We start from the raw sequence: 25,222 nt of genomic DNA, 5'->3' as shown, positions 1-25,222 counted from the left end.
GTGGTTAAGGAACAGACTCAGGATGAGGCAGGGAAGAAGGACCAGACTCAAACCCTTCCCCGGGAACAAGCTAGGGTAACAATCCCGAAGGATGAGGGATGTGAGTTTAGGGAGGCGGAAGCAGAGTTGGAAGCTGTGATAGCAGGATTTGGACATGTGGACAGTGAGGAGACGACAAATCAAAATGATCGTCCAAGTGTCGCACTTTTGTCCGATGGGAAAACCAAAAGCGGCGCTGCGGATGACCCAAACACTGAGGCCTGTGAGTCAAAGTCAGACGCTATGTTTTCAAGTGAGAAGCTGGACAAGCTGGACAAAAAGCTGAAGAAGAAGAAACCGAAGAAAAAGAAGAAGACTGAGCAAAAAGTGGTTGAACCTGAAAATAAGTTTGAAGAGGCGTCTGACGAAAAGCTCGTACAAGTCGGTGCATCTTCAGAACGAGAGTCAAAGACTGACCATCCGTCAGCGAACTGCGAGGAACAGACTGATGATGACTTTAGTTACCAGCAGTCGCCTGGGGAAACCATCATCTCCACTCCCCCACCACCGTTTGTGCATGACCCTGATCATCTTACCGACTTGACCACGCTGTCTTGGGCTCATCAGTCTGATACCCACAACCAAGCGTGTCACACTCCTCAGTGCCCAAAACAGAAACTGGATCCTACTGTAGATGTCGTCAGCGGCCACAACACGGACGTGACATCTGTCCAAACTCCCGCCATCGATCCGGCAGCTTTCCCCAATAAAAGATCAGATCTCCACGCAGTAAGGGATGCTGTGACTCTCGAACCTCAGAGTGTGGGAGAGGGCAGTGCAGAGAGAGATTTGAAAGAGGCTTTGGCGGTTGTTCCTGCGTTGCCACTGACAACACCCACGGTTCCAGAACTGATAAAATGCGAGGGAGAAAGTGTGAGTCGTGAATCACGAGTGGCTATAAAAGCCAGTGAGAAAACTACAGGAGGGTCATATCCAGAAGAAAAGTGTTCCGGCCACGAAGAGAGAGAAGTAATCCGGCATCCTGCTCAGGCTGCGCTCAGCATCACACCGGGAGTGAGCTCCGCCACAGAGGGACTGGATGAGAGAAGCCGCGACAGAGAAATGCCGCAAAACTTGGCAGAGGTTGATTTCAGAGGAGTCAAGGAGGCAGAGAGCTCTCACACCGAAGAGGGAGAGAGAGAAAAGGAGCTTCATCATGTGGATATTGATTCGTCCCTCGTCCTGGTTGATCGTAAATGTCCCGATCACAGCGCTGCAGGATTGAAAGGAGCGGAGGATGACAGAGGAGAGGAGGTGGGAGAGAGAGAAACACAGCACAGTACAGCCTTTCAGCCAGGAGGGTTTGCTAGTGGGGTTTCATCAGCTGGGATGTGTCCACCCACCGATGTTGCCGAGTCACAGCTGAAGCCACTGGGCTGGACCGAGTCGATCACAGGCTCCGTCTGCACCGAGCAGGACAGCCAGGAGCGGCCCAGTGAAGGGATTTCTCCCCTCTTTCTGAAGGATGATCAGAGCAATACATGTGAAAAGGATGGATCGGATCTGAATCAGATAACAGTGGAAGCCTCTTCTCCAGGACAAAGTTTGGAAAATCGACTGACAGCAGAGACCAGGACGAACGACAGTGAAGCATTTTCATCTTCGTCTCAAGTGTCGACAACTTCCCTGCTTATTTCAACTGGTCAACAAGCGACCGCAATTCAGCAGCTCGAGCCTGAAAGTTGCTCGACAGAGAACAAAGCGGCTGAGATTCAGGATTCAGGTCAGAGCTTGAACAGCAATATTCACTCTAAGTCCTGTATGCATGCACGCGACGGAAGTAAGGGCAACGTCAGAGTGCACTTCGCTGACTCAGTGAAACAAGACAAGGGTCCAAGCAAAATGTCGGCAACTGCTTTGGGCTATTGCTCTCTGCCTCCGTTAACTGTCCATGAAAGTTTGCACCATCCTGTGTTGGAGGCCAGTTTTATCTTCAAGGACTACCTGCGATTTGGGCAAAGGAGCGTGAACACAGCTCCTACGGAAGAAGCAATACCGAGCTTGAATGAGATCCAGGAAGTAAAGCCAGATGATGTTATCAATGGAGGCAAAGAGGAGAATCAACACAGTCAGAGTTCCGCCAGTGAGCCTTCGGCAAAAGGCGTTTCTGGTGTGCAATTGATGGATGATACATGCTGGGGTCAGACTGAAACAGAAAAATCTTTGAACTTTGAAACCACAAAACATGAGGAGGGCCTCACAACTCAAGAGGGCGAAGTTGCATTAGGACGTGCCATGGCAAAGCCAGAAGTTCAAGAGACAGGAGAGGTGATGTGCGACACCTCAGTGCAGCAGTGCAACCTGAGTAAACCCCCAGGTTCCCTCCAAAATGCTGCCCCTCTGTCTCCTGTGAGCGACGTCTCTGTCCCAGAACGTGGAGCCTCTTCCCAGACAGAGACCTCCAGCACAACTCATCCGCCTTCCACCGAATTATCCTCTCCGTCAGTTCTTCCTAAGCCAGCTAATGACGCAGCTAATCGGACGGCGGATGACTCAGCTGCTTCCACCGACCAACCAGTTTCTATCAGTAAACATTCTGCCGGTAATAATAGGCTCACGCTGCGGCCCCCTGGCCCAATGTTGAGTCACAGAGAAGTAATTAGTGACTGTGATATCGCCGTGCCTGAGCAGGGGGGTCGGCAAAGTGCCGACTGCGACAGGAATTTGGGGATAATGGCACCTCATAAAGGCGTGCTAACCACGGAGGAGAGATACAATACTGCAGCGCCAGTGGAAATAGATTATTCTCCCTCTGAGATTATCACTTCAGAAAAGGAAGGTCTTGGGAATGAACCCCTCGAGGTGGTGCCTGCACTGAGAAGCGATGGGTTGGACCATTTGTTTGGTGCTGCAAAGCCATCTTGCCCCGGTGGTGGTGAACGTGTGTTTCAGAATATGTCCACTGAGGATGATGCCACTGATGCCAGCCAACTATTCAGCAGTTCTCATCGTAATGGAAAAGATCAGGTGACAAAGAAACAAACAAGCAATGATCAAAAGGAAACAGACGTCAGCAGCGCAGCAGAGAAGGGACAGGCAGGCGCACGAGAGAGTTATGAGTCTGGTGAAAAGGATGTTGAGGAAACTGGAGGCTCAGTGCCAGCTCATGGTGATGACACACAAGGTGTTGAATCAGCAGTATGTAGTAGTACATCTGTGGAAGCTGAGTCTTCCAATTTATCTCTGGAAAAGACTGCAGCATTGATGGTTGGGAGAGAGGAAAACCCACAGGGCCACCTGGGAGCAGAGCCCAGTCCCCCTGAGAAGATGTCGGATGAATCAACACCAACAAGTGCGGAGCAGCAAGTATCCAAGTTACCAGATGAAGAGTCTTGCTTTATGGTTGATAGCACTGACTTGGAGACAGTGGAAGTGAAGCCTATTGATGATAGTATTGGACAGGAAAGTATCACTAAGAACGAAGGGGTCCCAGACTGTGAGATGGTGACTGTAAGTGAGATTCACCCCCAGGTGGATGAGAAGTCAGGGAGGTGTGTATCAGATCAAGATTTAAAGTTTCTGAGCGATTCAGATGGCCTGCAGATGAGCGATCTGTCGCCTGCATGTCAAGACCAGCCAGAGGACTTCAGTAACACTGCAGCCTCTGTTCTGTCTGTATCACAGGAGTATGAGACTTCAGAAGGAGAAAAGGTCAGCACAGGTAGCCGTGACCTTCATAACAGAGACCCGTCAAGTTCAAGCCAGCTCCATGGAAACACATCAAACAACCCGAGCGGTGAAGCTGAAGGGCGCCAATCTTATAAAACAGTATGTGAGGATTCAGAACGGCAAGACTTCAATGAAACTTTATCCGCTGAAAGCAGCTCATTTATGGAGCCTCCCATAAAGGATCCTGTTATTGAAGGGAGGACAATAACGGCTTGGAACGAAGAGAAAGCGAACAACCTCAGGGCGGATCGGAGTCATGTCAAAACACTAAACAGTGACACAAGAGGAAATCATAGAGTCTGGAGTCTAGAGGAGGAGTCAGAAGTCACCACACTGAAAGCACCAGAAAACACTAATATAGATGGCAGTGGTGAAATCCGTGAATCAGCAGGTGGTACTGGATCTGAGGTGGACGGCAAGCTAAGGGCATTAGAAACAACCTGGTGTGGGCCACCTCCGTTGTCTGGGAAAGCAGAGGTTTCAGAAGAGTTAAAGAGTCCTGATCGCGAACCAGCGACCTCAGACAGTGAGACACGTTCCCTTAAGGACGATGCCTTGAAGTCACAGTGGACAGGGAGGACAACCAGGTAAACACAATCGCATGGGTGTGTGACGAATAGTATGGTGTTTTCCTCATGTTGGAAATTGTCAGCTTGAAAATCCAAAGATGATTTACACTGGATTCTCACATTTCTACTGAGTCTATTGGGATTAAACCGCACTGGTTGATGGATGTGATTTTAACTACACCAAAACAAAATGTACAAGCTTTAAAAAAGCAAATGAAAATATACCTTTCAGCTGCATTGTTAGACCGAGTGGTGGGGTGAATATGTGGATTCCATGTCTATGTTTTAATTGAGATTGTATCATAATAAAAATATAATAATATAATGTATTAAAATTTCTCTGATGCTGCAGTTTTATGTTGAAAACTAGCTTGACCTCTACTTGCATTCTGCTGTGTAACAATGAATATGGATGAGGAATTCAACACAGCGCTACTCTCTGTATAACTGGAGCCCTTTATGTTTAAAAGATGACATCAGCTGTGACATCGTCTCTTCTCTCCAGGCAAGAATGGACCCCTTTCTCACCACACACTCACCGAACTTCCCCACATGCTCGCAGCGACACATGCTTCTGTACCTTTCTGCGCATTTGTCGTCCATTCCTCGTCCATGTGCTGTAAAGTAACTTTCCCTCCCCCCTCTCCTCTTGTATTGTTTTCTCAGACCCCTCCCATCTCTGGAGTCTCCTAAACAGGAGTTTCTAACGCCAACTGAAGAAACAGTTGCTCCTCAGAGACAGGACAAGATCACAGCATCTGTGGAAGCAACAGAGGTCAAAACAAAAGCCCTAACTCTAGATTTGGAGAAGACATCAGTGGTTAGTCCTGAAGCCATAAAACCAACTGAAGACCTTCTGAAACCACAGGCTGAGCTTCCAGTGGTGGCCAAGGCATCAGAGGAAGTCTTGACCAGGATTTCCAAGGAGCCAATTCAGTTACCGGAGACAGTCAAAGGCAGTGAGGAAGTGAAAGAGGAGCAAGTGGAGCTGGGTGAATCAAAGGCTGAGGAAGAAGAGCCGCTGGTGGAGATAAAGCAGCCGGTTGAGCTCCAAGGAGAAGAGAACCTCTGCGAAGAGCCAGAGGAACAAAAACCTGCCCTTGAGGAGACTGTTGAACCAGCAGCTGAGGAATCTGCTGCAATTGATATAGTCCAAGCTCCAGTCGAGGAGTTTCAGGATTCTGGGTGAGTGATGATATGATATATAGTACCAATGTGATCAAGACTTTTTATGATGTTAATGTTCAAAAACCACCACAGAATATAAGAATGAATGTTGGTGGAAAATAACATAATTTGATTTCAATTAGATTTACAAATTAATGTGACAATTATTTATTTTTAGATTTTTTGCATGTTTTGTTTTTACATTTTATTTTCACAGTTTACATTTATTTAACTTTTTCATAATTCATTTTAATATATCAGCGAAGAGAAGAATATTAAAAAAACATCTGCAAAATACAACTGATGCCCTAAAAATAAAAAACAAATCAATATTTTGGAGTTCAAGCTAAATTTCTTAAAACATAATATTTGTTTTATTAAAGAAATATACAAATATACAAAGCGATCTTGTCACCCCAAACTGTCACATGAGGCATGAACAATAACATCACCACAGTGTCATGAAAGTTGATGATTTTGTTTAGTTTTGAACTGTTGTTTATTAATGTATTATTTTTTTTAGCCATTACCAAACTGATGTGACGTGATAGCAGCATCACTCAGAAACAAAATGTACCCTGAATGGAACGCCTCCAAAAATGTGATCGTCTACTCCTTGTCCCATTTTCAACACTTCCTGAAACTTTTATTCGAATCCATTCAGAACTTTTCGAGTTATTTTCCAGACAAGCCCAGAAGGAAGCAGGTAATTAAAGCTGTGAGATGGAGCCTCTCTGGCAGTTGCACCTCTCCCAGTCATGAACTGTCACTCTTCCTCCATCGCTGCTGCTGTCAGCTGGTGGTTTTCTGACCTGCCACTTGTTGCTTGTCAGTCAGAGCCTGTCTGTCTCTCCTGCTCTGGACAAGAAGGTTTCCCTGAAGCTGAAAAGACGTGTGTGAATGAACGCTACTACACATTTCAACAAGGGATAAAGTTACTCCAGTTCTGACATAAGATCCAGTGATCTGACTGCTCTCAGCAGAGGAATTACTGTGCGTGTGTGGGTGTGTGTGTGTGTGTACATATGTCCCCCCCCACCCCCACCCCCGCCCCTCTGAGGCCGTCCTAGCTGTCAGCTCCGCTCAGTCTGTGTTCTTTTGTGAACTGAAGCTTGTAGTGGGAGGAATTTGGACGTGCCCTCTGTCTCACTACTCGCGCCGATGAGACTGGGTGGAAAAAACAGTTCAGAGAAACACTTCAGCATGTGCTCAGTGGTGGCTGCGCCTGCACGGGTCAGTCAGAGGGAGAGGAAGAGTGGACGGTAAAGGACTATTATTAAGACTCAGACGTGAAGAAACAGAAGCCATTTAATGCGATAATGGATGCCTCTAACTGCTGAAATCCAGGTGAGTTGAATAGAAACTTTTTCTGTTGTTCAGTAGGTCCAGGTTTATGCAGCATATGGACTGTAAGTAACCAGTGCAGCTGATCACACTCTGGTGAGCTCAACAGATGGGAAGATGAAGGCAGGCAGGAAACAACATGAAGGAAAACATTTCAATGACAGTGTAGAGAGAAAAGCAATGTTGCAAGTTTGTGCAAGGGGAGCGTGATTGAAGCTGCTCACGTCATTCTTGTTTGGCGATAAAGAAAACATCCCATGAACAAGCGAAGTTTCCCTGAAGAAGCAGTACTGGTGCACATGTGAAAAATACCAAAACCAGCGCGTTCTTCTTCTTCTCTCATGAATGTTTCCCCCCTGTTTTTCTCTTTTTTTATACTGGGCATTGGAGCAAATGCATTCAACAGAAGCCATACTTGGTAATGATACACAAGACTTACTATTATGACTTGTAATCTGCTCTGAAAAGGGCTGTGAAAATCATGTAATCTGACACAAACATACATGTACGTTAATGTCATTTTGGCCCAACTTTCCATATAAAAATATTGTCAATTAATATAAGTTTTTTTTAACCCTTGCTATTCCTTTGAATGATTCTTGTCATTGTCCACAGACAAGCACCAAACAGGCCATTCTTTTAAATTTTATTTAATTCAGACTTGCAATATAATTTAATCAGAGGACTTTTCTGCTGTGTTGTCAACCTCAAGAAGTATTTTTCCACTGACTACAGTGTACAAAAGAAGTGAGCAGGAACCCACAAAGAACTGTAAATAGATGGTTGCCATGGCGATCTATCTTTCACATAACCCAGCCCAGCAAGCAGGGTCGGCCCTAGCGCTATAAAAAAAAAGCATCTGAATCTGTGGATAAAGAAGCGATTGATAGTCGAGTGGTGACGATATGCGCTGGTGTTTTTAATGACAAATGTGTGAGAAGGCAGTTGGCTGCAGGACAGAAGCGATGACGGCATGTTCTCGAAAACCTTCAGTTTATTTTACTGCTCTGTGTTTGACATTGTTTTGCTGGTCCAGCTGTTTCTGGTGGGCTGTAATGAGGCTCGCTGGAAAGTGTGGGTGCACCATTCCAAGGTGTTTTTAAAGGGAGATGAAATGAAGCTGATGGAAAACGGAGGTTATGTGATGCAGCTGTGGACCTGGTTGGTCGGATTCTAGAGCCTGTAAACTTGTCTACTGTTTTCATTTGTGCCGAGGAAGTAAGACGTATCAGTGAGCAAACGTGCATTGGCTCAATTTATTTAATGACTGGCGCCAGCCAATTTTGGTTCCCCTCACGAACACAACTCATTATATGTTATTTAGTTTTGGTTTTATTGGGCGGCCGGAGCAGCGTTCCGAAACAAGCTGAACGGAATTCTGGCTGTTCAGTTGTAGTGGATGGAGATGTTCAGGGAAGAACAGAAGTCAGACTGGAATATTTTTAGAGCCAAACAGGAGGCGAGCGGGGGAACAGCTGCATGGGCGTCCGTCGCGTTCGCCTGTCAGATTAGAAAGCCAAGCACTTCTGATAAGACGGTTCCTGGGCGGCGGCCAAATCCGCTCCTGCAGGTGGCCGCTGATGACAGAGACTGGAAGACAAAGTAAGTCTGGCTGAGCAGGGAAACATGGACCGTCATGGAAGAGGAGTGAACACAGGCGTTCCATCTTTTGTTTCTGGTGTTTCGCCTCGATGGTTTTTAGGATGGTTGGAGCCAGTCTGTCGTTCTTTAAGTCATTGTTGGGTTTCGGGGCAGTGATTGAGGAGAGTGACTTTTCTGACTGCAGGTATGTGTCTGGAGTGTTCCTGCTGATGCTAGTCCTTCCTCCCCTGCAGGCCCTCCCTCTCTGAACACCCTCCGCCTGCCCCCCTCCGCTCTTCAGAGTTCCCCACACCTCCTTCCACACCGCCCCCTGCGATTCTCCGAGAGCTTTCTGCAGCCCCCCACCACCCTGATCCCGCCTGTCCTCCTTCACCACCTGCCCACCTGAGTGACCCCCCTGTCCATGCCTGTGAATCCCAACAGCCCCTTATAAGGTAGGAGCACGTCAACCTGTCGCTGCCATGTCGCCGCTGTTTTCGCTCGTGTGCTTAACCCAGTTGCGGTCATTTGTTTTAAGAACCCACGGTAGATTTGCTCAGTTGTGACACTAGTCTCTTTAGCCTCCAAGTCATCATGGTCTTTATCCTTTTTAAGTCCAAACACTGACATCTGGTGCAGCCAAATACCTTAAGTGACTTGCACACGCACAAGTGTTAGGCAAAACCGAAACCTGAATGATTCCATTTCCATTGGCTTTGTCACTATTAAAGTCGTGGTTTTCACTTGCAGATTGATCTGGTAGTGAAACACTTTGGGTTGTTGGGGATCTGAATCTGACTCATCTTCATTTTCAAAGATCTTTCATGAAACATGTGCTTGAAATGAATCACTTTAATTATGCACAACAAAGTAAAGAAATCACTGAATTAAAGAGTTTAATTTGTCCTTCGGAGTTAAGTGTCATCGCTATTAATTTTACTGACAACTTAATGTGAAGGAATGACTCAGCCACTTGGCTGATGTCATGACACCTTCATCCAGCAGAGGGCGCTTTCACCATTCATCTCCCCACAGTGACAGTGTGGATATCATTTTTTTAAAATTAAAAGCGACGAAGTAGCTAGTACTGAGAAATAGTCGATGAAAAATGGCAGAATATGGGTCCTGGATTTTACGCAGCAGACTAAATCAGAGATCAAATGTTCAAGCAATGGTTGTAAAGGAGCAACGCTGCTCTCTTTTGACCTATAAAAGCCTGCAGGCTGCAGGATAGTTCGCAACAGCAGGCGAGGTGCTTTGGATCAGCATCTGTCACTGATCTAAAGCCAGGAATCCCTCTCAGTTGTATGGTTGCTTAAACACGACCAAAATGATTTTTCAGTTCTTGGGTGTTTTTGTTATGTGTTTATCTGCCTCTGTTACAACAAAGTTCTGACCGTCATTAAATGAAGTTTTCAGGAGACGTTGACTTACATTACAATGTTTTACTGCTGTAATCTGGATTTAAGATATTCACGATTGTTTTAGGATCTTACCAACCTTACTCTGTGCTGTCACCTCTGGGGTTTGATTCCCTGTCAGGACTTCCTTTTGGCTTTGAGTTGTCTTGAATCGTGGAAGCTTTTTATTGATTTGATGCTGTGTTTTTTCATAAAACCATGTGAAATTAGCTTGATGAAATTAGCATCACGACATCATCATTTTCAGTTTCATTTGGAGCCAAACTCAAATCTTTGTCAACAAAAATGCTGTTTGTGCTGTGAATGTCTGTTCCAGCCGAATTGAATGCAAAGATGAGTGAAGTAGTAGTTTGTTTGTCTGTTCCGATTATTGGCCATTATCGGATTATCGTCCGATATGGACACGAAATAGTCAAGTCTTAGTCTGAACTTTAGGGAGTGTTGAGTTCAAAATCGTGACTCCCGCATTGAGCCGAATTTCAAATCAATTGTAGTCACCCCATTCACTGTTGGAAAGCACCACAGTGAGTACTGACCTTAATTTGTGTGGTGCTTCAATGAATCTTTTAGAAAACGCTCTCACGATGGTGTTTCACGCGACGCGAGATGGTGAATATTTTATTTCTCTCCTCCTCCGATGACATTGTGTGTGACAACCAGTAGTATTTTGCTGCTTCTCTTGTGCGTTAGTGAAATGTAGGGTCCATATTCGGATCAATACTAGCATCAGGGGCTGTTCTGAAAGTTGTCATTAACAGGATTTGGTTTTGTAAGTCCCTGTAGGCTTTTATATATCGACTATATCGTCCATACTGGACTCCATTGAGGTCAGCATCTTCTGGAACATCCATTACTGAACCCCTCGGTTTAGCATGGATCAGATGTGAGTCTGTGTTGAGACTCACACAGCAGGTGTATGGACGGATATATCTGCCATCGTGATTTGAATCCAAAAAAAACCCAAATTGAATTAAAAAAAAAAAAGTAAAACATTTATTCTGAAAAATTATGTTTTAATGCCCTGTAATTATGGTTGGAATACAAAAAAGATTTACATAGTATTTTAGAAAGTTTCCAATACAGCATGAAAATCAAGAATTTGATTTAAGTTAATAATATAAAGATGTTTTTTTTCGGATGGGCTCCGACTAATGCTGAACCACTTGTGACGTTGCATTCAATGTCTTCGGAGGAAATTGGACATTTGAAATGTGATCACAGACTCGTACAGCGTGGCAGTATTTACTTCTTTACTCGTATTTGATGGCGGGTAAATAGCATGTAGATTGGAGCAGTGTGTTGTATCTGCACTTTTTCTCCGACATCCGCATTACTAATCCACGTATTCATATGTTTTTACAGCATCACAATGTTGCCTGGGAACGTCGCACCTCAAACCGCAGTTCTGAAAAAAAAATCGGAATTCGTAAATACAGTTTGAAACAAAAAAAACCTTTAAATTTCTAACTTGAATCAAATTATTTTCACGTTGTATTGAAAACCTTTTAAAATGCAATGCAAATATATATTTTTGGGATTCAACCTTAATAACCTTAATAGGGCATCAAAACATCATTTTTCGGAATGAATATATTTTTTTTATTTAGATTTTTTTTTTCAAATTCAAATTGTTTTTTTGTATTCACTCGAGATTTTGAATCTCGTGTGTCACCTGATGTGCCATAGGTTTTCTTTTGTGATGATCCTTCATTCCTTCTCTTTCCCATGCGAGCACAATAGATTTAATCTCACGTGTCGTCTTCTCTCTCTTCCCCCCGACAATCAATTTTAAGAGCCGGCACCCTCTCTGTTTCCCTCCCGCAGGACACACTCTCTGGGATTCCCACAGGTCTGAAACTGACGTATTGTCAGCCACGGTCAGACACAGTGTCATGATCGCACTTCCAGTCTCTGATGCAATTGGAGGTTAAATTCAAGTGCCAGTAAATTAGATCACAGATCCTACTGCCGCCCAACACCGAGCCAATTGTAATTCAGAAGTGTGGACACCGTCTGGGAGTCGATTTTTAAATGGATTTCAGACTCTCATCGTGGTGTGTGCTCATGTCCTTGTTGTGAAACAAATCTGCTCATTTCCACCCAATATTATCACCCTACATATCTAACGGAAGTAAACCTTAAAAAAAGACACCAGTGTGTTCGATCGGACAGATGGTGGCGCTAGCATTATGAACCACGACACATCATCTGCCTTTCTTGACACTAGTATTGAAATCTGTCAATCCACTTTTGAGCAGCTACTTAAATCTGAGAACAAATTTACAGATTCAATAAAATGAGGCTTGAGGCAGCATCGAATTTGAGCCCTCATTTTCTGACATTTATTGTCTGCTTTGGATGAATGAAATCTGTTGCGTTGTTCTCTGAATTGTGTTGTTCTCGTGCATTGTCACCTTGTTCCTGCCTCTGAGGCTACAGTTACATATGGTGTCGTATTTGTGACTGAAACCGGGTCAGACTTGGCTGACACACATATTCTATAGTTTCTTTTGTTTACGTCCGGCTGGACAATGACAGCGGCATCTGGTGTTGTTTATGAAAGCATCAAAATCTGCAATTTTTTTCTGCACATGTACATAACTAGTCATGAAGAGGTGCGACGACGCTAGTGATGGTGGACAATCGGCTGTTGACAAAGAGAGAGTGATCTTTTTATCTGGATGGTTTCGGGGGTCCCATTGTTCGTCTTGCCTGTGTTGTCGAGGTAGAAAAAGCTGCTTGTCTTTTTAAAGGAGAGAGAGGATGGAGGGGGGGAGGAGGCAGCGTGAGCAGCCAAACACAGCCTCGGTGCCTCACACACACACGCTGGACGGCAAAGAAACAGGATTATTCCCACATGTTCGATGAAATCTGTTCTATTTTCACGCCTTATTTTTCGGACTTGTCGGTTAATCTTTGGTTTGGATTGACAAGGATTGCTTGTGTTCTACAAGAGCAGAAGATGCTGGGTATTAAGTGAGGAGCGCTAAATCATCCCTTGCTTCCTTTGGATGTGAAGCACCGCCGCTTTGCTATTTCCCTGCACTGCAGCAGAGTCCGGAGATTCTTCAGGGGTAACTGTGAGAGACGGCCGGAGCAGGTGGATGTGGAGAGGGGAAGGAAACCCAAAACAGGTGGGGGAGGGAGGCAGAGGTAGACCAGGATGGGAGCCAACGAGTCCATGGAGCAAGGACAGAGCTCCTGTCTGTCTCAAGAACACATGTGAGTTGTTTACATTTCCACTGCAAAGAAGAATCAATTGGAATTGAGTCACTGAATGACTCGATGCGATTCATTATTTACAGCGCATCTGAAAGGCATCACAGAGCTGTTTTATTCATGAACGTCTGGTAGTCACGTTCCACAGAGAGTCGAAAATCCCATGTAAATAAGGAGGAGGCGGGAAACACGTGCTCGGTCTCATGCACGTTAGTGATTATATATGAATCCACTGTGTGAGTATGAATCATGGTGACGCTTCAGAGCAGCCGGTGGGATTTAGAATGAGGTAAGTAGACCAGTCAGCGCCGCTGGGAGGCTGGTGGTGTTTTGTTCCGTATGGAGGTCGAGGGAAGAGGAGCTGCTGACTGTGTTCAAATAGAAACACGCTGGGAGGAGGAGCAAGGTAGCGCAGGAAGATGAGTGGACGAGGGAGAGATGGGGCGCTCCACTTTGTTTTATTTATATCACAGACCCAGCTGCAGACAGATGTGGGGGCGATGTGGAAGAATGTGCTTTTACCCACTCATTTAAAGTGTGATGCAGGTTTCAGCCCCTTATTTGGTTGTTAGAGAAGGGTTTGGATCAGCAGGCAGGCCGTGCAGCGCAACACTTTCCTCTCAACTATTATTAATAAGGCTTTTACCCAGTTCCCTCCTCGACTTGAATGAGTTGTCACATCATTTTACATCCAAGTCTTAGCCAAAATTAGCTGCTGCTTGGTGACGGTTCACTGCAGCGAGTTACCAGTTCCAATCTTTCAAACGATCATGTTCAATATCGGCTGTCACGTCACAGGAGAAGAATTTATGATGTGCTTATAAAAAATGTTTAAAAAGTAAGGACTGCTCACTAGAAACTAGTCTTTTTTTATTTATTTAAATAATTTTTTTGCAGTGGATTGTTATGCTCAATGTAATGGTCAATAGTTTCAACCAGCTTGAGGCAACTTGCAGTGTTGTCTTGGCACTCCAGTTTCCTCCCATAGCCCCACTTTATAGTGTCAGTCGGTATGAGAGTTTAATGAATGAATGGTTGTTCGTCTGTATGACGCACTGCTGGCTACATGTTCACCGTGTCTCCTGCCTCTCACCTCACCTGCCGCCTGCGCCCCCACGAGCATTCATATGTTTATGTTTTTAAAAAATAGTCTTAAACTTTCGCAGACGTTTTTCACTTTGACCAACAATGTCACATGCTCTTTCATCAATAGGATTGCCATAAGTGATGTTTGGACCCCCCTCCATGCTTCACTTCTACTATGCCTCGAGGCTTTATCACGCCATATGCTGGCAGTGTTCCTCAGATTATGGCAGATTGGGTATTACTCCGAAGATCAACTGTCTCAGTGGTTTCTTTGTCTTGTGTGCTGTCAGCTGATATCTGGCTATATATATCAGACAGTGTTATGTGCTGGATATAAAGGTATCTGGTTATTCAAGTCTGGTTAGTTCATTGTGGATTGTAAACTGTGTAGAACAGCAGATAAAAACTCATGACCTATTTCATCTTGATAGTTAAAGTGCAGAAACTGAGATGTTACTCCAGTTCTGATGAGAGTTTTGTAATATCTAGTGTCCATTGTTGTAAGTGTGAACTACTATGGTATGAGGAACAGTGGGACTGAGACATATCTATTTAGTGTGTTCATAATATGCCTGAACTGGTCTTGCGATTAAAAAGAGAATTGAATTTTTAAACATGTCTGGCCTGTGTTGAGCTATATTTTCTCAATTTTTCCGGGAAACTGTGTAGACCGTGACCATGAATGAGACTGGCTGTGAGCGGAGCCGTCTGTTTAAAATGTCTCTCAGCTTCAGTCTCCAGGCAAGAGACGGGGAGTGCCAGCTACTGGCATCTTCGCTGTCATCGGCTGTCGCCTCCAGCTAGGTCCCCTCTTTTTATATACAACTGTGGCAGCAGTAAACATTGATGAGACACTGAGGCTGTCCAAAAACCACTGTAGTGAATGATAGGAACCAAAACATTTTAGTGTTTTTAATTCACAATGTGCTTTTATACTCTACTTTTATACTTCCAAGAGAAATGCTGATGTCAACAGTGTGGCCATCAGATAGTGTTTTGCTTCCCCTGTTACGCTCGCAGTCCTGCTGTTGCCATGGCAACAAAGATGACGTAGCAGTTATGAAAAATGTCTTCAATTAAGACACCAAAAATAGTGCAGTTAATCTATTGCTTTCTCTTGCATTCAACACTTTCTCTTGCATTAACACTTTGTAAATAGAAGAATGAAAAGAGTTTTCTATGAAGTATGCGTGCGCTCCAATGTTTATGGATACGTACCCTTACCTTTAAACACTCGAGTGGGGTTTTCCTTGGATAAAATTATAGGAGTGCCATAATTCTGTAGTAAAAAAGGTGATCATTTATGAAAAATAAACAGAAATAAATGTGGAGATTTTAAGTGGAATACATTTAAACAGAATTAAGTATTTTATCAATTTATTTTGTTATATCTTTTTCTTTATCAACGATGTCATGCCTGTCTTTCCTGATGGTGTTTTATTTTTGAGGTTTTATATATATATATGTACATTTTTCTGCTGTCATATATATGTACATTTGTTTATGAAACATTTTTAGATATTCATAGAAAACTTCAATTGGGAAAAGTTCATATTTTATTAGATACTTACTCCTTTCTGATTGGATTTTCAGCCTTAAAGGGATTTCTTTAATCTGAGGCATTTTCTCATCTCTGATCCTGGAAGCTGATCTGGCTGGATCTATGAAGGGAGCAGTCATGTCCTGCTGGGACTCTGAGATTAGGGTGATGACTCCTGACTGAGCTCCCCTCTTTAAGCCAGGTATTTATTTATTTAAAAAAAAAAAATTAATCTCACTCCTAGCAGGGGTTAGCAAAGTCACTCCCTGAATATCTCTCCGGCGCCTTGGACAACTATTAATGAAGAATTCTCAGACTCAATAAAATTCACATTTATTGAACAGTCGGTAACAGTCGGGTTTTCCTCTTCAAAGACAAATGGGCTCCATTATTCCTTTTTCCTGCGTCAATATTGAGGAGTTCCTCATCTCCATTTGTTGCTGGTCACTAAGTTTTTGCTGCACTTGAAATTAGTTTAGATTTCAACTGTGTACTCATAGATCTCCTGGACCGTATAGAACGACTTGGTGGCCTGGATTTGGCCCCTGGACCTGGAGTCTGATGTGTATGCAAAAGGAGCAGATGGTTTGGGGTTGTAAGGTCAGGAAGGGGATGACAACGGACCCGATCTCCATTTCAACGAAGAAGCTCCATGTATCCAAACATGCTTATCGATTCTCCAACCCCCCTTTTTCTTTCAGCGAACATGTCTGTCACAAATTGCCCCCTCGAGGTGGGAGTAAACCTTGCAATGCTTCAGTGGATACATAGTATCTTGGAACATGTGTGTCTTTGTTTGAGCTTGTGTGCCTCATGTGTTTCCTTCAGGCTGCTGTTGCTACTTTTATCGCAATTTGAATGCAATTGTAGCAATGATACTTCTCAATTTCACAGTAAGAATATAGTTTGTTTCTTCTATTTGTTTGTTGTATTTGGTTTCGTGGTTTCCAGACCTTAAAATATGCACAGCATGTTTGGTTGAGCATCCATATGCTGCTCAGAGACTGAGGCGAGAGGGGGAAGGATGCTGTGAGGGAGCAGAACGTGATGCAGGAAGTTCCAGCGTGTACAGCAGCCAAGAGGTGGGCTTCCGCAGCATCCGCTCGCTCGGATTGGCTGGCGTCACTCTGGGAGGAGTCGAAGCAGATTGTCATGACTACAGACCACAACGTGGAGCTCGCCAGGCTGGGTTCGTTGGCTGGTATAGTTGTGCTGAAAAGGTTTGGTCGGGAGAAAAGAGAGGACCTGCGTGAGGCTGTGCGTTCATCCCAAAGCAGACATGGCAGTGAGTGCGTGGCAGGTGCTGTCGCCACTGCAGTGGGCTCGCTGGGGCTGGGACTCGCTGCTGGGAGGGGCGGTCAGTCCGGACTCCGATCCAGATTTGGGGTTCCTCCGCCGGCTCTCGTGGAGCTCACGATATGACAAGATGATCAGGCAGAGGTGAGACGAAGCAGAAAGGTGGGATGGCAACATGAATCATAATGGTCAGGTGATTCTCTTTGAGATGAGATGGAGGTTGTTGCAGCCACAGCTTTAGTGTTGTGGGCTTTTTTTTCCAGCCTGTTTTTTTCCATTGTGACATCGTGTTGTGCGGGTTATTACGTTATATGTGTGTGTGTGGTGGTTGCTCAGTCTCAGATGTGTCGTTGTCATGTCACCGCAGATTCAGTACTTTCATTATGTTATTGCAATAAAATAGTCAAGAACAAAGAAGCAGCTGCTCTGGATCTTGGTGGCTTGCAGCGTCTGACTGAATTATGATGTGAAAGACATGTGACCAGTAATAAAGAGTGCACATGTTGTAATAGATTTTTCTCATCTGATGTTATGGTTTCCTCGACAGATTTACTATTATTTGTTGCATTTAAGGTAAATTCGGTTCCATATATGGTGGTCGAAGGGAATGTCAATGAATTGACCGCTGTGTATACTAGTATATTGTGATGCTGCTGTACATAATTCAAGATATTTATAATCATCAGGATGGTTGATTTTTGATCTGCTGTCTGTCACAGGAGCTCGGACTCAGACGGAGCATTCGAGACCCCCGAATCCACCACCCCAGTTAAAGCAGCCTCTCCTTCAGATACGCCGCCCCAACAGCTCCCATCTGAACCAAAAGGTACAAGTGGATTTGTTTTTGGGCGGAAATTGCTGCATAAAATAAGCAGTGTACAAAATTCAATACGGTGCTTTTGCTCCACCTAGTGGACCAAAAGCGAACTTGCTGTCAAAATCCTTCACGCCCTTTTAAATAATTACATGCCGATTTTTAGAAGGTAATGAATGGATGAGATCAACTATATCTTGATTTTTATTTGTGAACATAAGCCTGTTTTCGATGCATATACATGATTCATGGGATTCCCCTCTGTTCGTATTTTTTCTTATCTACATCTTGGGGATTTGCAGCTTGAGACTTTTTTTTTTCTACTAATACTTGTAACCATAGTCATCATCCATCCACTTATCTGGCTCATATTCTTTTACAGTCCCTGACCCCTCTGGTAGCGACCCTGCATCCGACCGCTCGACTGCCTGCCGTTCTCCCTCCATCTGTTTCGACGAGGACCGGCCCATCGCAGCCAGTGGAACATACAACTTTGAATCTTTTGCTTTAGAATCCTCTCACACTCTCACACGATCCCTCAGCCTCCAGGGAGGGGAGCTCAATGACTCGGATCTTGTAGATGGATCCAAGTCCGGGGGCTTCCGTCCACACTCCGAGTCCTTCAGCGTCGGCACCGAGAGCACCCCGGGAACACTTCGCCGACCCAAGAAAGTGCTTACTGTGAAAAAGAAGCCTCTGCAGAGACAGGTTTCCAATCCAGAGAGGTCACGACCCAACTCAGCCAGCAGCACCCCTGAAGTCAAGAAGCGGGCCAACCTTCGCCAGTCCTCAGAGGAGGCAGAGGGAGGGTCCGCCACCCCGAGCCCTGGGGGAACCCTTCGAAGGACCCGGAAGAATCGTGTAGTGACTCCCCCTCCTCTGCCTGAGGAGACCGCTCACGCGAGCCCAGAGGAGAGTCTTGCTCCCTCATCCTTACCTCCGTGTCAGGAGGGAAGCCCTCCGACAGACAAAGACCACTCCCCCATCCCCCCCTGTGCCTCCTACAAATGGGATCCAGATAACATCAATAACATCGACCCTTTCAAAACTGGAGGGAGTAAAATAGCAAACTCCCCTGATCTGGCTCGTAAAGGGCCACTGTGCCCCCCAACAGAGAGTTTCCCCGTGGTGGAGCAACACCACTCCACACCGCCGCCGTCACCCAAAAAGACAATATTTAATCCAGAAGAACAGCCCATCCTGCCCAAGCAACAGTCCGTAAGGCTGGAGTTTGATTACTCCGAGGAGAACAGTGAGGCATCACACCCGGCTTCTCCTCCGCCCAAGAAATTGGGCAAGAAACCTGGTGCCAAGATGCCTCTCAGGAAGCCAAGACTGGGGCTGAAGAAGCCTCCGCCAGCCCAGACCGAGCAGCTAGACAACCACCCACCAGCATCACTCAATGGCAACGAAGACGAAATCCCTGTTCCTAAAGCGTCCTATAACTTTGAACCCGACAAGTGGGACGACCCCAACTTCAACCCCTTTTCAAACAAGAAAAACATCTCCAACTCTCCAAAGCTCCCCAGAGCTTCTTACAGCTTTGACCCGAATAACTTTGACGACTCGGTAGATCCTTTTAAATCCACAAACAAAATGGCTAACTCACCTCCCAAAGCATCCGCCTCCATTGAACTGTCCTCTGCTGACGGTGATGCCGAAAACGACAACGATAACGTTGGGGAGCTGGAGGACCAGAACCAGAACAAACCTGCCAAGAAGAAGAAGACCCCCATTAAATCGTAAGTTGATCTTGATGTGAGCCTATCGGTCTTCAATCTGATTTTATGAAGGAAAACATAACTATAAATAGAGTGCCAGCGGCTGGAGGGTGGGATCTCTCTGCCAGTGCGGCCCCTGTCTGTCTCTCTGTCACCTGTGTCTGTGTGTTCTCACGTGTCTTAGGAAGTCCACGGGTGTGTCCTCTCTATGTTGTTTTTTGTAAGTACAGGGACATCAGAACCTCAGTACTGTGTCACCCATTCATCCCTCACTTCACTCATTTATGTCAACACCTAAACCCCACAGTGCCATTACATTAATTTCTTCGTGACTTCTTTTATTTTAACCAATGTCTGTTATAACCTTTTGATTCATTGACTATACAGTATTTATCAACACCCTTTTCATTGAAATAACCATTTGCTAATATTCTGTTGACAGGTGACTAGAATAATCCCCTATGCCTCCTTACATCAATTATTTGTAGATCCAGAGAACTTTTATGAAAAAAAATCGAGTCATTTATTTCAAAGCTACGGAGCCCTGGAAGTGACATGCATATGTTTTTTTTTTTTTATCCCGAGATAACAGTTATCTCGAGATATTTTTTATCCCGTGATAATTCGTGATAATTACTAGATAAAAACTATCTCAAGATACAATCGTAAATGTCAGCGCATGCATAAAGCGGCTTTTTTTCAGTGCACAAGCCAAACGTGCTTATACCTGTAGTTCTGATGGTTTGTGTAGAACGTGCGCCCACCTGTGTCCATTCTAGGTAGCTGTTCGTGAAAATATCACATCGATGTTGCGATAAAACACTGATCTGTGACTGAAATTGCAAAGAATCTTTTGGAACTAGATTAGATTTTCACTTGTCAACATGAATTCATAAAAAATGTTGTCAACGAAAAGACAAATGTTCAGAATGAGCAGAGATCCAAATGTATTTTCTGTTTTTCCAGTAACACTTTCAGAGTCAAGCGGTCGCCAAAGAAGACAGCCATGTCAGACCCAACCCAGGTATGAATTCTGAACTCCTCCCTTACAGGACTCTGTATGATGCTTTAATTTCCTGTTGTAGGATCTGTTGCCCACAGATGACCCCTCTTCCCTCCATCCACAGGACGACCACGCCACAGACGAGGAGAAGCTCGCCTCCTCCACCGGTCACAAGTGGAACAACCTGCACGACATGGACACAGGCGTGAACTCGGATCAGCAGGACTATCCTCATCCGTCTGACCTCACGTCCTTTGTGAACGAGGACAGCCTCCCTCTTCAGGCTCCAGGTGAGACATGTAGCTGCCTCTTTGTACCACCTGTGTCCTGACCGCTGAGTCTTTTGAAGAACAAACACAAAAGACAGTAAACAATCCACGACAAAGCCAGTCAGACTGTGTATGTATAGTTAAATAGCATTTTTGTATTGACTTTTTTTGGGCCATGGCAAAATAATAGAGCTCGGAGCTCGGTTCTCTCCTCCCCTCTGACCCTCAGATTTGTCACCTCTTGCCTGAAGCACTTTGGCTCTTCCATTTGGGTCAACAGAGAGCGGAGCGCTCTGTACCAGTCTGCCATCACTGAACACTGTTGTACAGTGTCCGAGTGGTCCCTCCTGTGACTCATCTGTTTTAACTTTCTGCTTCAGGCCAAGACTATGAGATCGAGTACATGGAGAAGATCGGCTCCTCTTCGCCTGTAAGTATTTCCCAATTCACTTCTGTCGTCTATACTGTGATACGTACTCGGAAACTTATCTAGTAAGATCAGACGGAAAAAAAGCGAGCCAACATTAGCCATTGTCGGCAACAAGCTCATCCATACATACGCATATAAACATTTGAATAACGGCTTGAACCTTTCTCAAAAACATTTTGTTTGCAGCCGCTGTCGACCAAGAAGCCATCGCTGTACTTGAACTTGGACTCCGTTTCTGACACCTTGGCCAAGAACTCATGTCAGCTTGGATCCGAGCCCACCTCACCCTGTACCGGGTATGACCCACTGTCTGGTCTCTGAATTTAGTTTTAGATTTATGCATGTACCTGTAATAAAACAGGAGCTTCTTCTTCTGCATTTTATTTATTCTTGTCATGTCATGTCAAGTTTTTTTCATCTCATTTTCCGATATTCATACTTTTTCATCAGGAGTTTTGAGGAAATGGAAGCCCAGATAACTGCCGGCATGAAGTCTCCCATTTTAAGTTGCCGGCCCGGTCCAGAGGGCGCTGCCAATGACAAGGGCAGGAAGCGAGAGTCTGAGTCTCTCAGCCGGACTCAGAGCACGGAGAGAGACGAGCAGGTGAGTCACGAGCCGAGATTACATTCTTCACCCATCATTTCTGTGTCCAGTTGTCATTGTTGAATGTACTTTTTATTTTAAGTCATGAATGTCACCTCATTGTTTAACCACAAGAGGGCAGCGCAGAACCTGACACCGTTGTTACAGGTGTTGAATAACCAGCGGTGACATATATTTAACTGGCAAAGCTGCCACACTCAGCGCTTGCTTTGCTATGCTGACCCTGCCCTCCTCCCCGCCCTCCCCCTGGCGCCTCTGTAGCCCCCTAGCCCGGGCAGCGAGGAGGCCCCCGCACCTGTCCCCGCCATGCCCCTGTTAGACAGGCTGTCTGAATGTGAGGATCCCGTGCAGTACCTGGAGCCTGACCTCGCTGAGACCAACCCCACAGCGTTCGCCCAAAAGCTACAGGTGTGTTGACAAGACCCCCCGACCCCCTTGTTAAACCATCCCACTGGTTTGTTGTGTGTCTTTGGCTTTACTTTTCATGCTCCACTTCTCACCCCTGTTGGTAGCTTTTTCATTATATAATCAATTATATTTGCTTTTCCTTTGCTCTCTCCATCTTGGGCCGCAACTCCCCACCCCCCTCTCCCCCGCCTCTCCCTGTGCGGCCCAGGAGGAACTGGTGCTTGCAGCCCTGAGGATAGAGGCTCTGCAAGTAGCCAAAAACATCTCTCAGTGTCCCTTCCTCTCCAATGTAACCCCCCAGGTATTGAGCAGAGATGGCCTGCACCTGCGGCGTGTGTGTGTGTGCGATGGAAAAGTGTGTGCATGAGGTTTTCGCAGCACCCGATCCCTGTCCAAACGCTATGACCTCATGGCCTAACTACATGGTGTGCGCGCTGCCCTGGTATTCTAACACCCCCTCACCCCAGCTCTCACCTGAAACGTAACCCAGCAAGTCTCCCTCGAGGAAACTGGCGCTTTACCTGCCTTTACCATGCATGTGGGGCAACATGCATGTTCCCAAAACGCTTAGGGAAAAACTCAACATCACAACCAGTTACATCACCGGACCTTCTAGGTTTACTAGTCAGATGGCTCATGCGGCGCCATCTAACACAAGAGGGCGTCGCCACAACCTTTATTTTACCAGAGTCACAGGTCAGCGACCGAACTGAGATGAACATCTGTTAGTTGAGACTTGACCAGGTTTATGAGTTCGAGTCTTATGTCCGTGTTATTCAACAGTCTCGTCTAAAGAAACCCAGCACTCGGCGATGGAACATCAACGGTTCACCTTTACTCAAAGTAAGAGTGGCGCACTCTAACCCCGTAATATCCTCCTAGTAATCCCTTCCTTATGATAGATTTTGGCTCTGCATCTCAGCACAGTGAATTCAGATGTTATGTCTGTGTTCATGCAGAACACTGTAGCTTCATCCAAGTGTAGTTTGGAACTCACCTTTCATCCATTCAAAATACACAGCACCCTTTATACATTCAATATATTTGGTTTGTACCAGCTTCAGATATTCCAGAATCACTACAGCAGATTAGCTTTTTATTATAACATATAATGCAATTTATTATTACTAACAATATCACTACTGTTTCTGTATTTATGGCATATATATATATATATATATATATATATATATATATATATATATATATATATACACACACACATTTAATCGCCATTATCATTCCTTATATAAATGTTATGTTGTCATTGTGAGCTGACTGAGTATTAACATAATTTAATTTTAATCTCAGTTTCCATGAGCGAGTTCTGAATCTGCAGTTATCAATATTCTTATCACATTTCAGTTGAATCTATCCATATAAACTTAAACATCAGGGAGGAAGTGCTCCAGTGATGAGTGAACTTTGCTGCATAAAGTGCTCAGACAACATTTTCTAACTTAAATTTTCCTTCTGTCACCAAGATCTCAAGTTGTCTCCGTCATCATTGATGTTTTCGTTGTGACATCACATTCTACAATGTGGTGCAACTGGTATGGATGCAGTGAAAAATGTTCCCTGGAAGGAAACGTTATGAGCTATTAACCTGCATTGGTTTTCTGCATCGATTATTTTATATTGTAGTTAGTAGTGATAGGTCGATGGGTTTTCACGACACTGGCCACCAGATGGCACTGTCACTGCTGTACAATGTTTGGAAGCAAAAGCGCCATCTGGTGGCCTCTGAAAATTAAATTAGCACACTATTTCTGCAGTACTGTTTCATACCTCATCTACTCATCACTAGTAATAAGTTGATCAAAATTAAATCCCTCATCAAACACGAATGTTTACGTGCTGTTTTGCAGAGCCAATAACTACCCCCCCCCAAAAAAAAAAAACAACTTCCAGCCAACCTCCCACAGTTGGAGCCCTGAAGACACACCCAGTAGTTTCTACACTAGTTTGTTTTGTCTAGTCACTAGACTGTAGTCAGTCATTCTCCAACGATTATGATGTGTTTACTTTTTATTCCAAGCTGTTTTTCTGCAACTCATTACAATTTACAATTTTAAAGAGAGAGTACTGGACTGTGAATCTCAGTGCTGTTGCATAAACATACAGCACTGATGTCATGCTACCATGGAGACTCTTGGACGAGTGAGCCAAATGGAAGTTTGAGGGACATTAGTGTGGTGTTGTGGAGATGAAGTTGACATGAGTCTTTGCTTATTTTCTCCTCAGTTTCACCCAATCCACCTCAATAAAATCCATATTAAAGCTGTGTTTTGAGGATGTCCCACTCACAAAGTTTGCTCCCGGACTGAGCACGTATGATACAAGGTCCAACCTCTGTATAGGAACTTCTTTACCAACTGAAAATCCACACCAAAGATAATGGACGCGTCTAAATCCACCCCTCATGATGAAGTCCAACATGTCTAAGAAGAGCATTTTAGGATGAATGGATGGGGCAGTGGAATGTGCTTTGGCTCAATACTAACCCATCCTACCTGTGCTGCTTCCTTCTCCCTCCTCCTCTGTCCCGGATGCAGCCTGTGCTGTATCACTCCCGTCGCCCCCTCCTGCCTGGAACCGACCGCTTTAAAGTTTTTTGAGAGCCGCTCAGCTGGAGGCGGCCAGTCACAGGGCTACCACTGCGATTTAGAAGACTGTCTCATCCAATCACGCGGCAGCTGAACATGTCTTCGGGAGCATCATCAGCTTGCCTCATTTACATATGCGGTGTGGACTATTTTGATATGGTTAAATGCTGCCCTGCCTCCGGAGAGTGTGCCTGCGTGCGTGTGCCGGCCCGGCCTGGAATTTTAATTTGTCATGTTTCCCTTCCTCTCGCTCCTTTCGCTGGGCTCCTGGAAGCAGCACAGAGAGCTGTCATCTCCAGCAGAAAGCGCCGTCACCAAGAGCTCTCTGTACACCAGGACCACCAGCAGCTACATCGACGGGGAGAGTCCTCACCTCCCGCGGGATCTGGACCACTCTCTGGGAATAGCAAGAGAAGAGGTGCCAAGGACAGACTCC

At 45.0% G+C, this 25,222-nt stretch overlaps 1 protein-coding gene across 17 annotated transcripts in view; it reads left to right on the top strand.

Annotated features, from left to right (window-relative positions):
- tacc2 (transforming, acidic coiled-coil containing protein 2) overlaps positions 1-25,222 on the top strand; it is a 46,546-nt gene that overhangs the window by 16,010 nt on the left and 5,314 nt on the right. For 3 of the 17 annotated variants that reach the window (XM_053874434.1, XM_053874435.1, XM_053874433.1), the window contains 12 exons: positions 4,944-5,462; positions 8,624-8,824; positions 17,651-17,757; positions 18,128-19,487; positions 20,433-20,490; positions 20,552-20,759; positions 21,119-21,168; positions 21,355-21,464; positions 21,619-21,772; positions 22,034-22,180; positions 22,389-22,481; positions 25,061-25,204. In XM_053874434.1, coding sequence (XP_053730409.1) covers positions 4,944-5,462; positions 8,624-8,824; positions 17,651-17,757; positions 18,128-19,487; positions 20,433-20,490; positions 20,552-20,759; positions 21,119-21,168; positions 21,355-21,464; positions 21,619-21,772; positions 22,034-22,180; positions 22,389-22,481; positions 25,061-25,204 — 3,151 coding nt within the window. Of the gene's footprint in view, positions 1-500; positions 4,296-4,943; positions 5,463-8,298; positions 8,575-8,623; positions 8,825-12,216; positions 13,013-17,650; positions 17,758-18,127; positions 19,488-20,432; positions 20,491-20,551; positions 20,760-21,118; positions 21,169-21,354; positions 21,465-21,618; positions 21,773-22,033; positions 22,181-22,388; positions 22,482-22,963; positions 23,024-25,060; positions 25,205-25,222 lie in introns of those variants that run through there. The other 14 variants (XM_053874421.1, XM_053874420.1, XM_053874422.1 and 11 more) reach the window with 14 other exon arrangements.

Source organism: Synchiropus splendidus, chromosome 9 (genome assembly GCF_027744825.2).
Source record: "Synchiropus splendidus isolate RoL2022-P1 chromosome 9, RoL_Sspl_1.0, whole genome shotgun sequence".
NCBI classification, from domain to species: Eukaryota; Metazoa; Chordata; class Actinopteri; order Syngnathiformes; family Callionymidae; genus Synchiropus; species Synchiropus splendidus.
The sequence above is the reverse complement of the archived record's forward strand: the minus strand, read 5'-3'. Positions and strand labels throughout refer to the sequence as shown.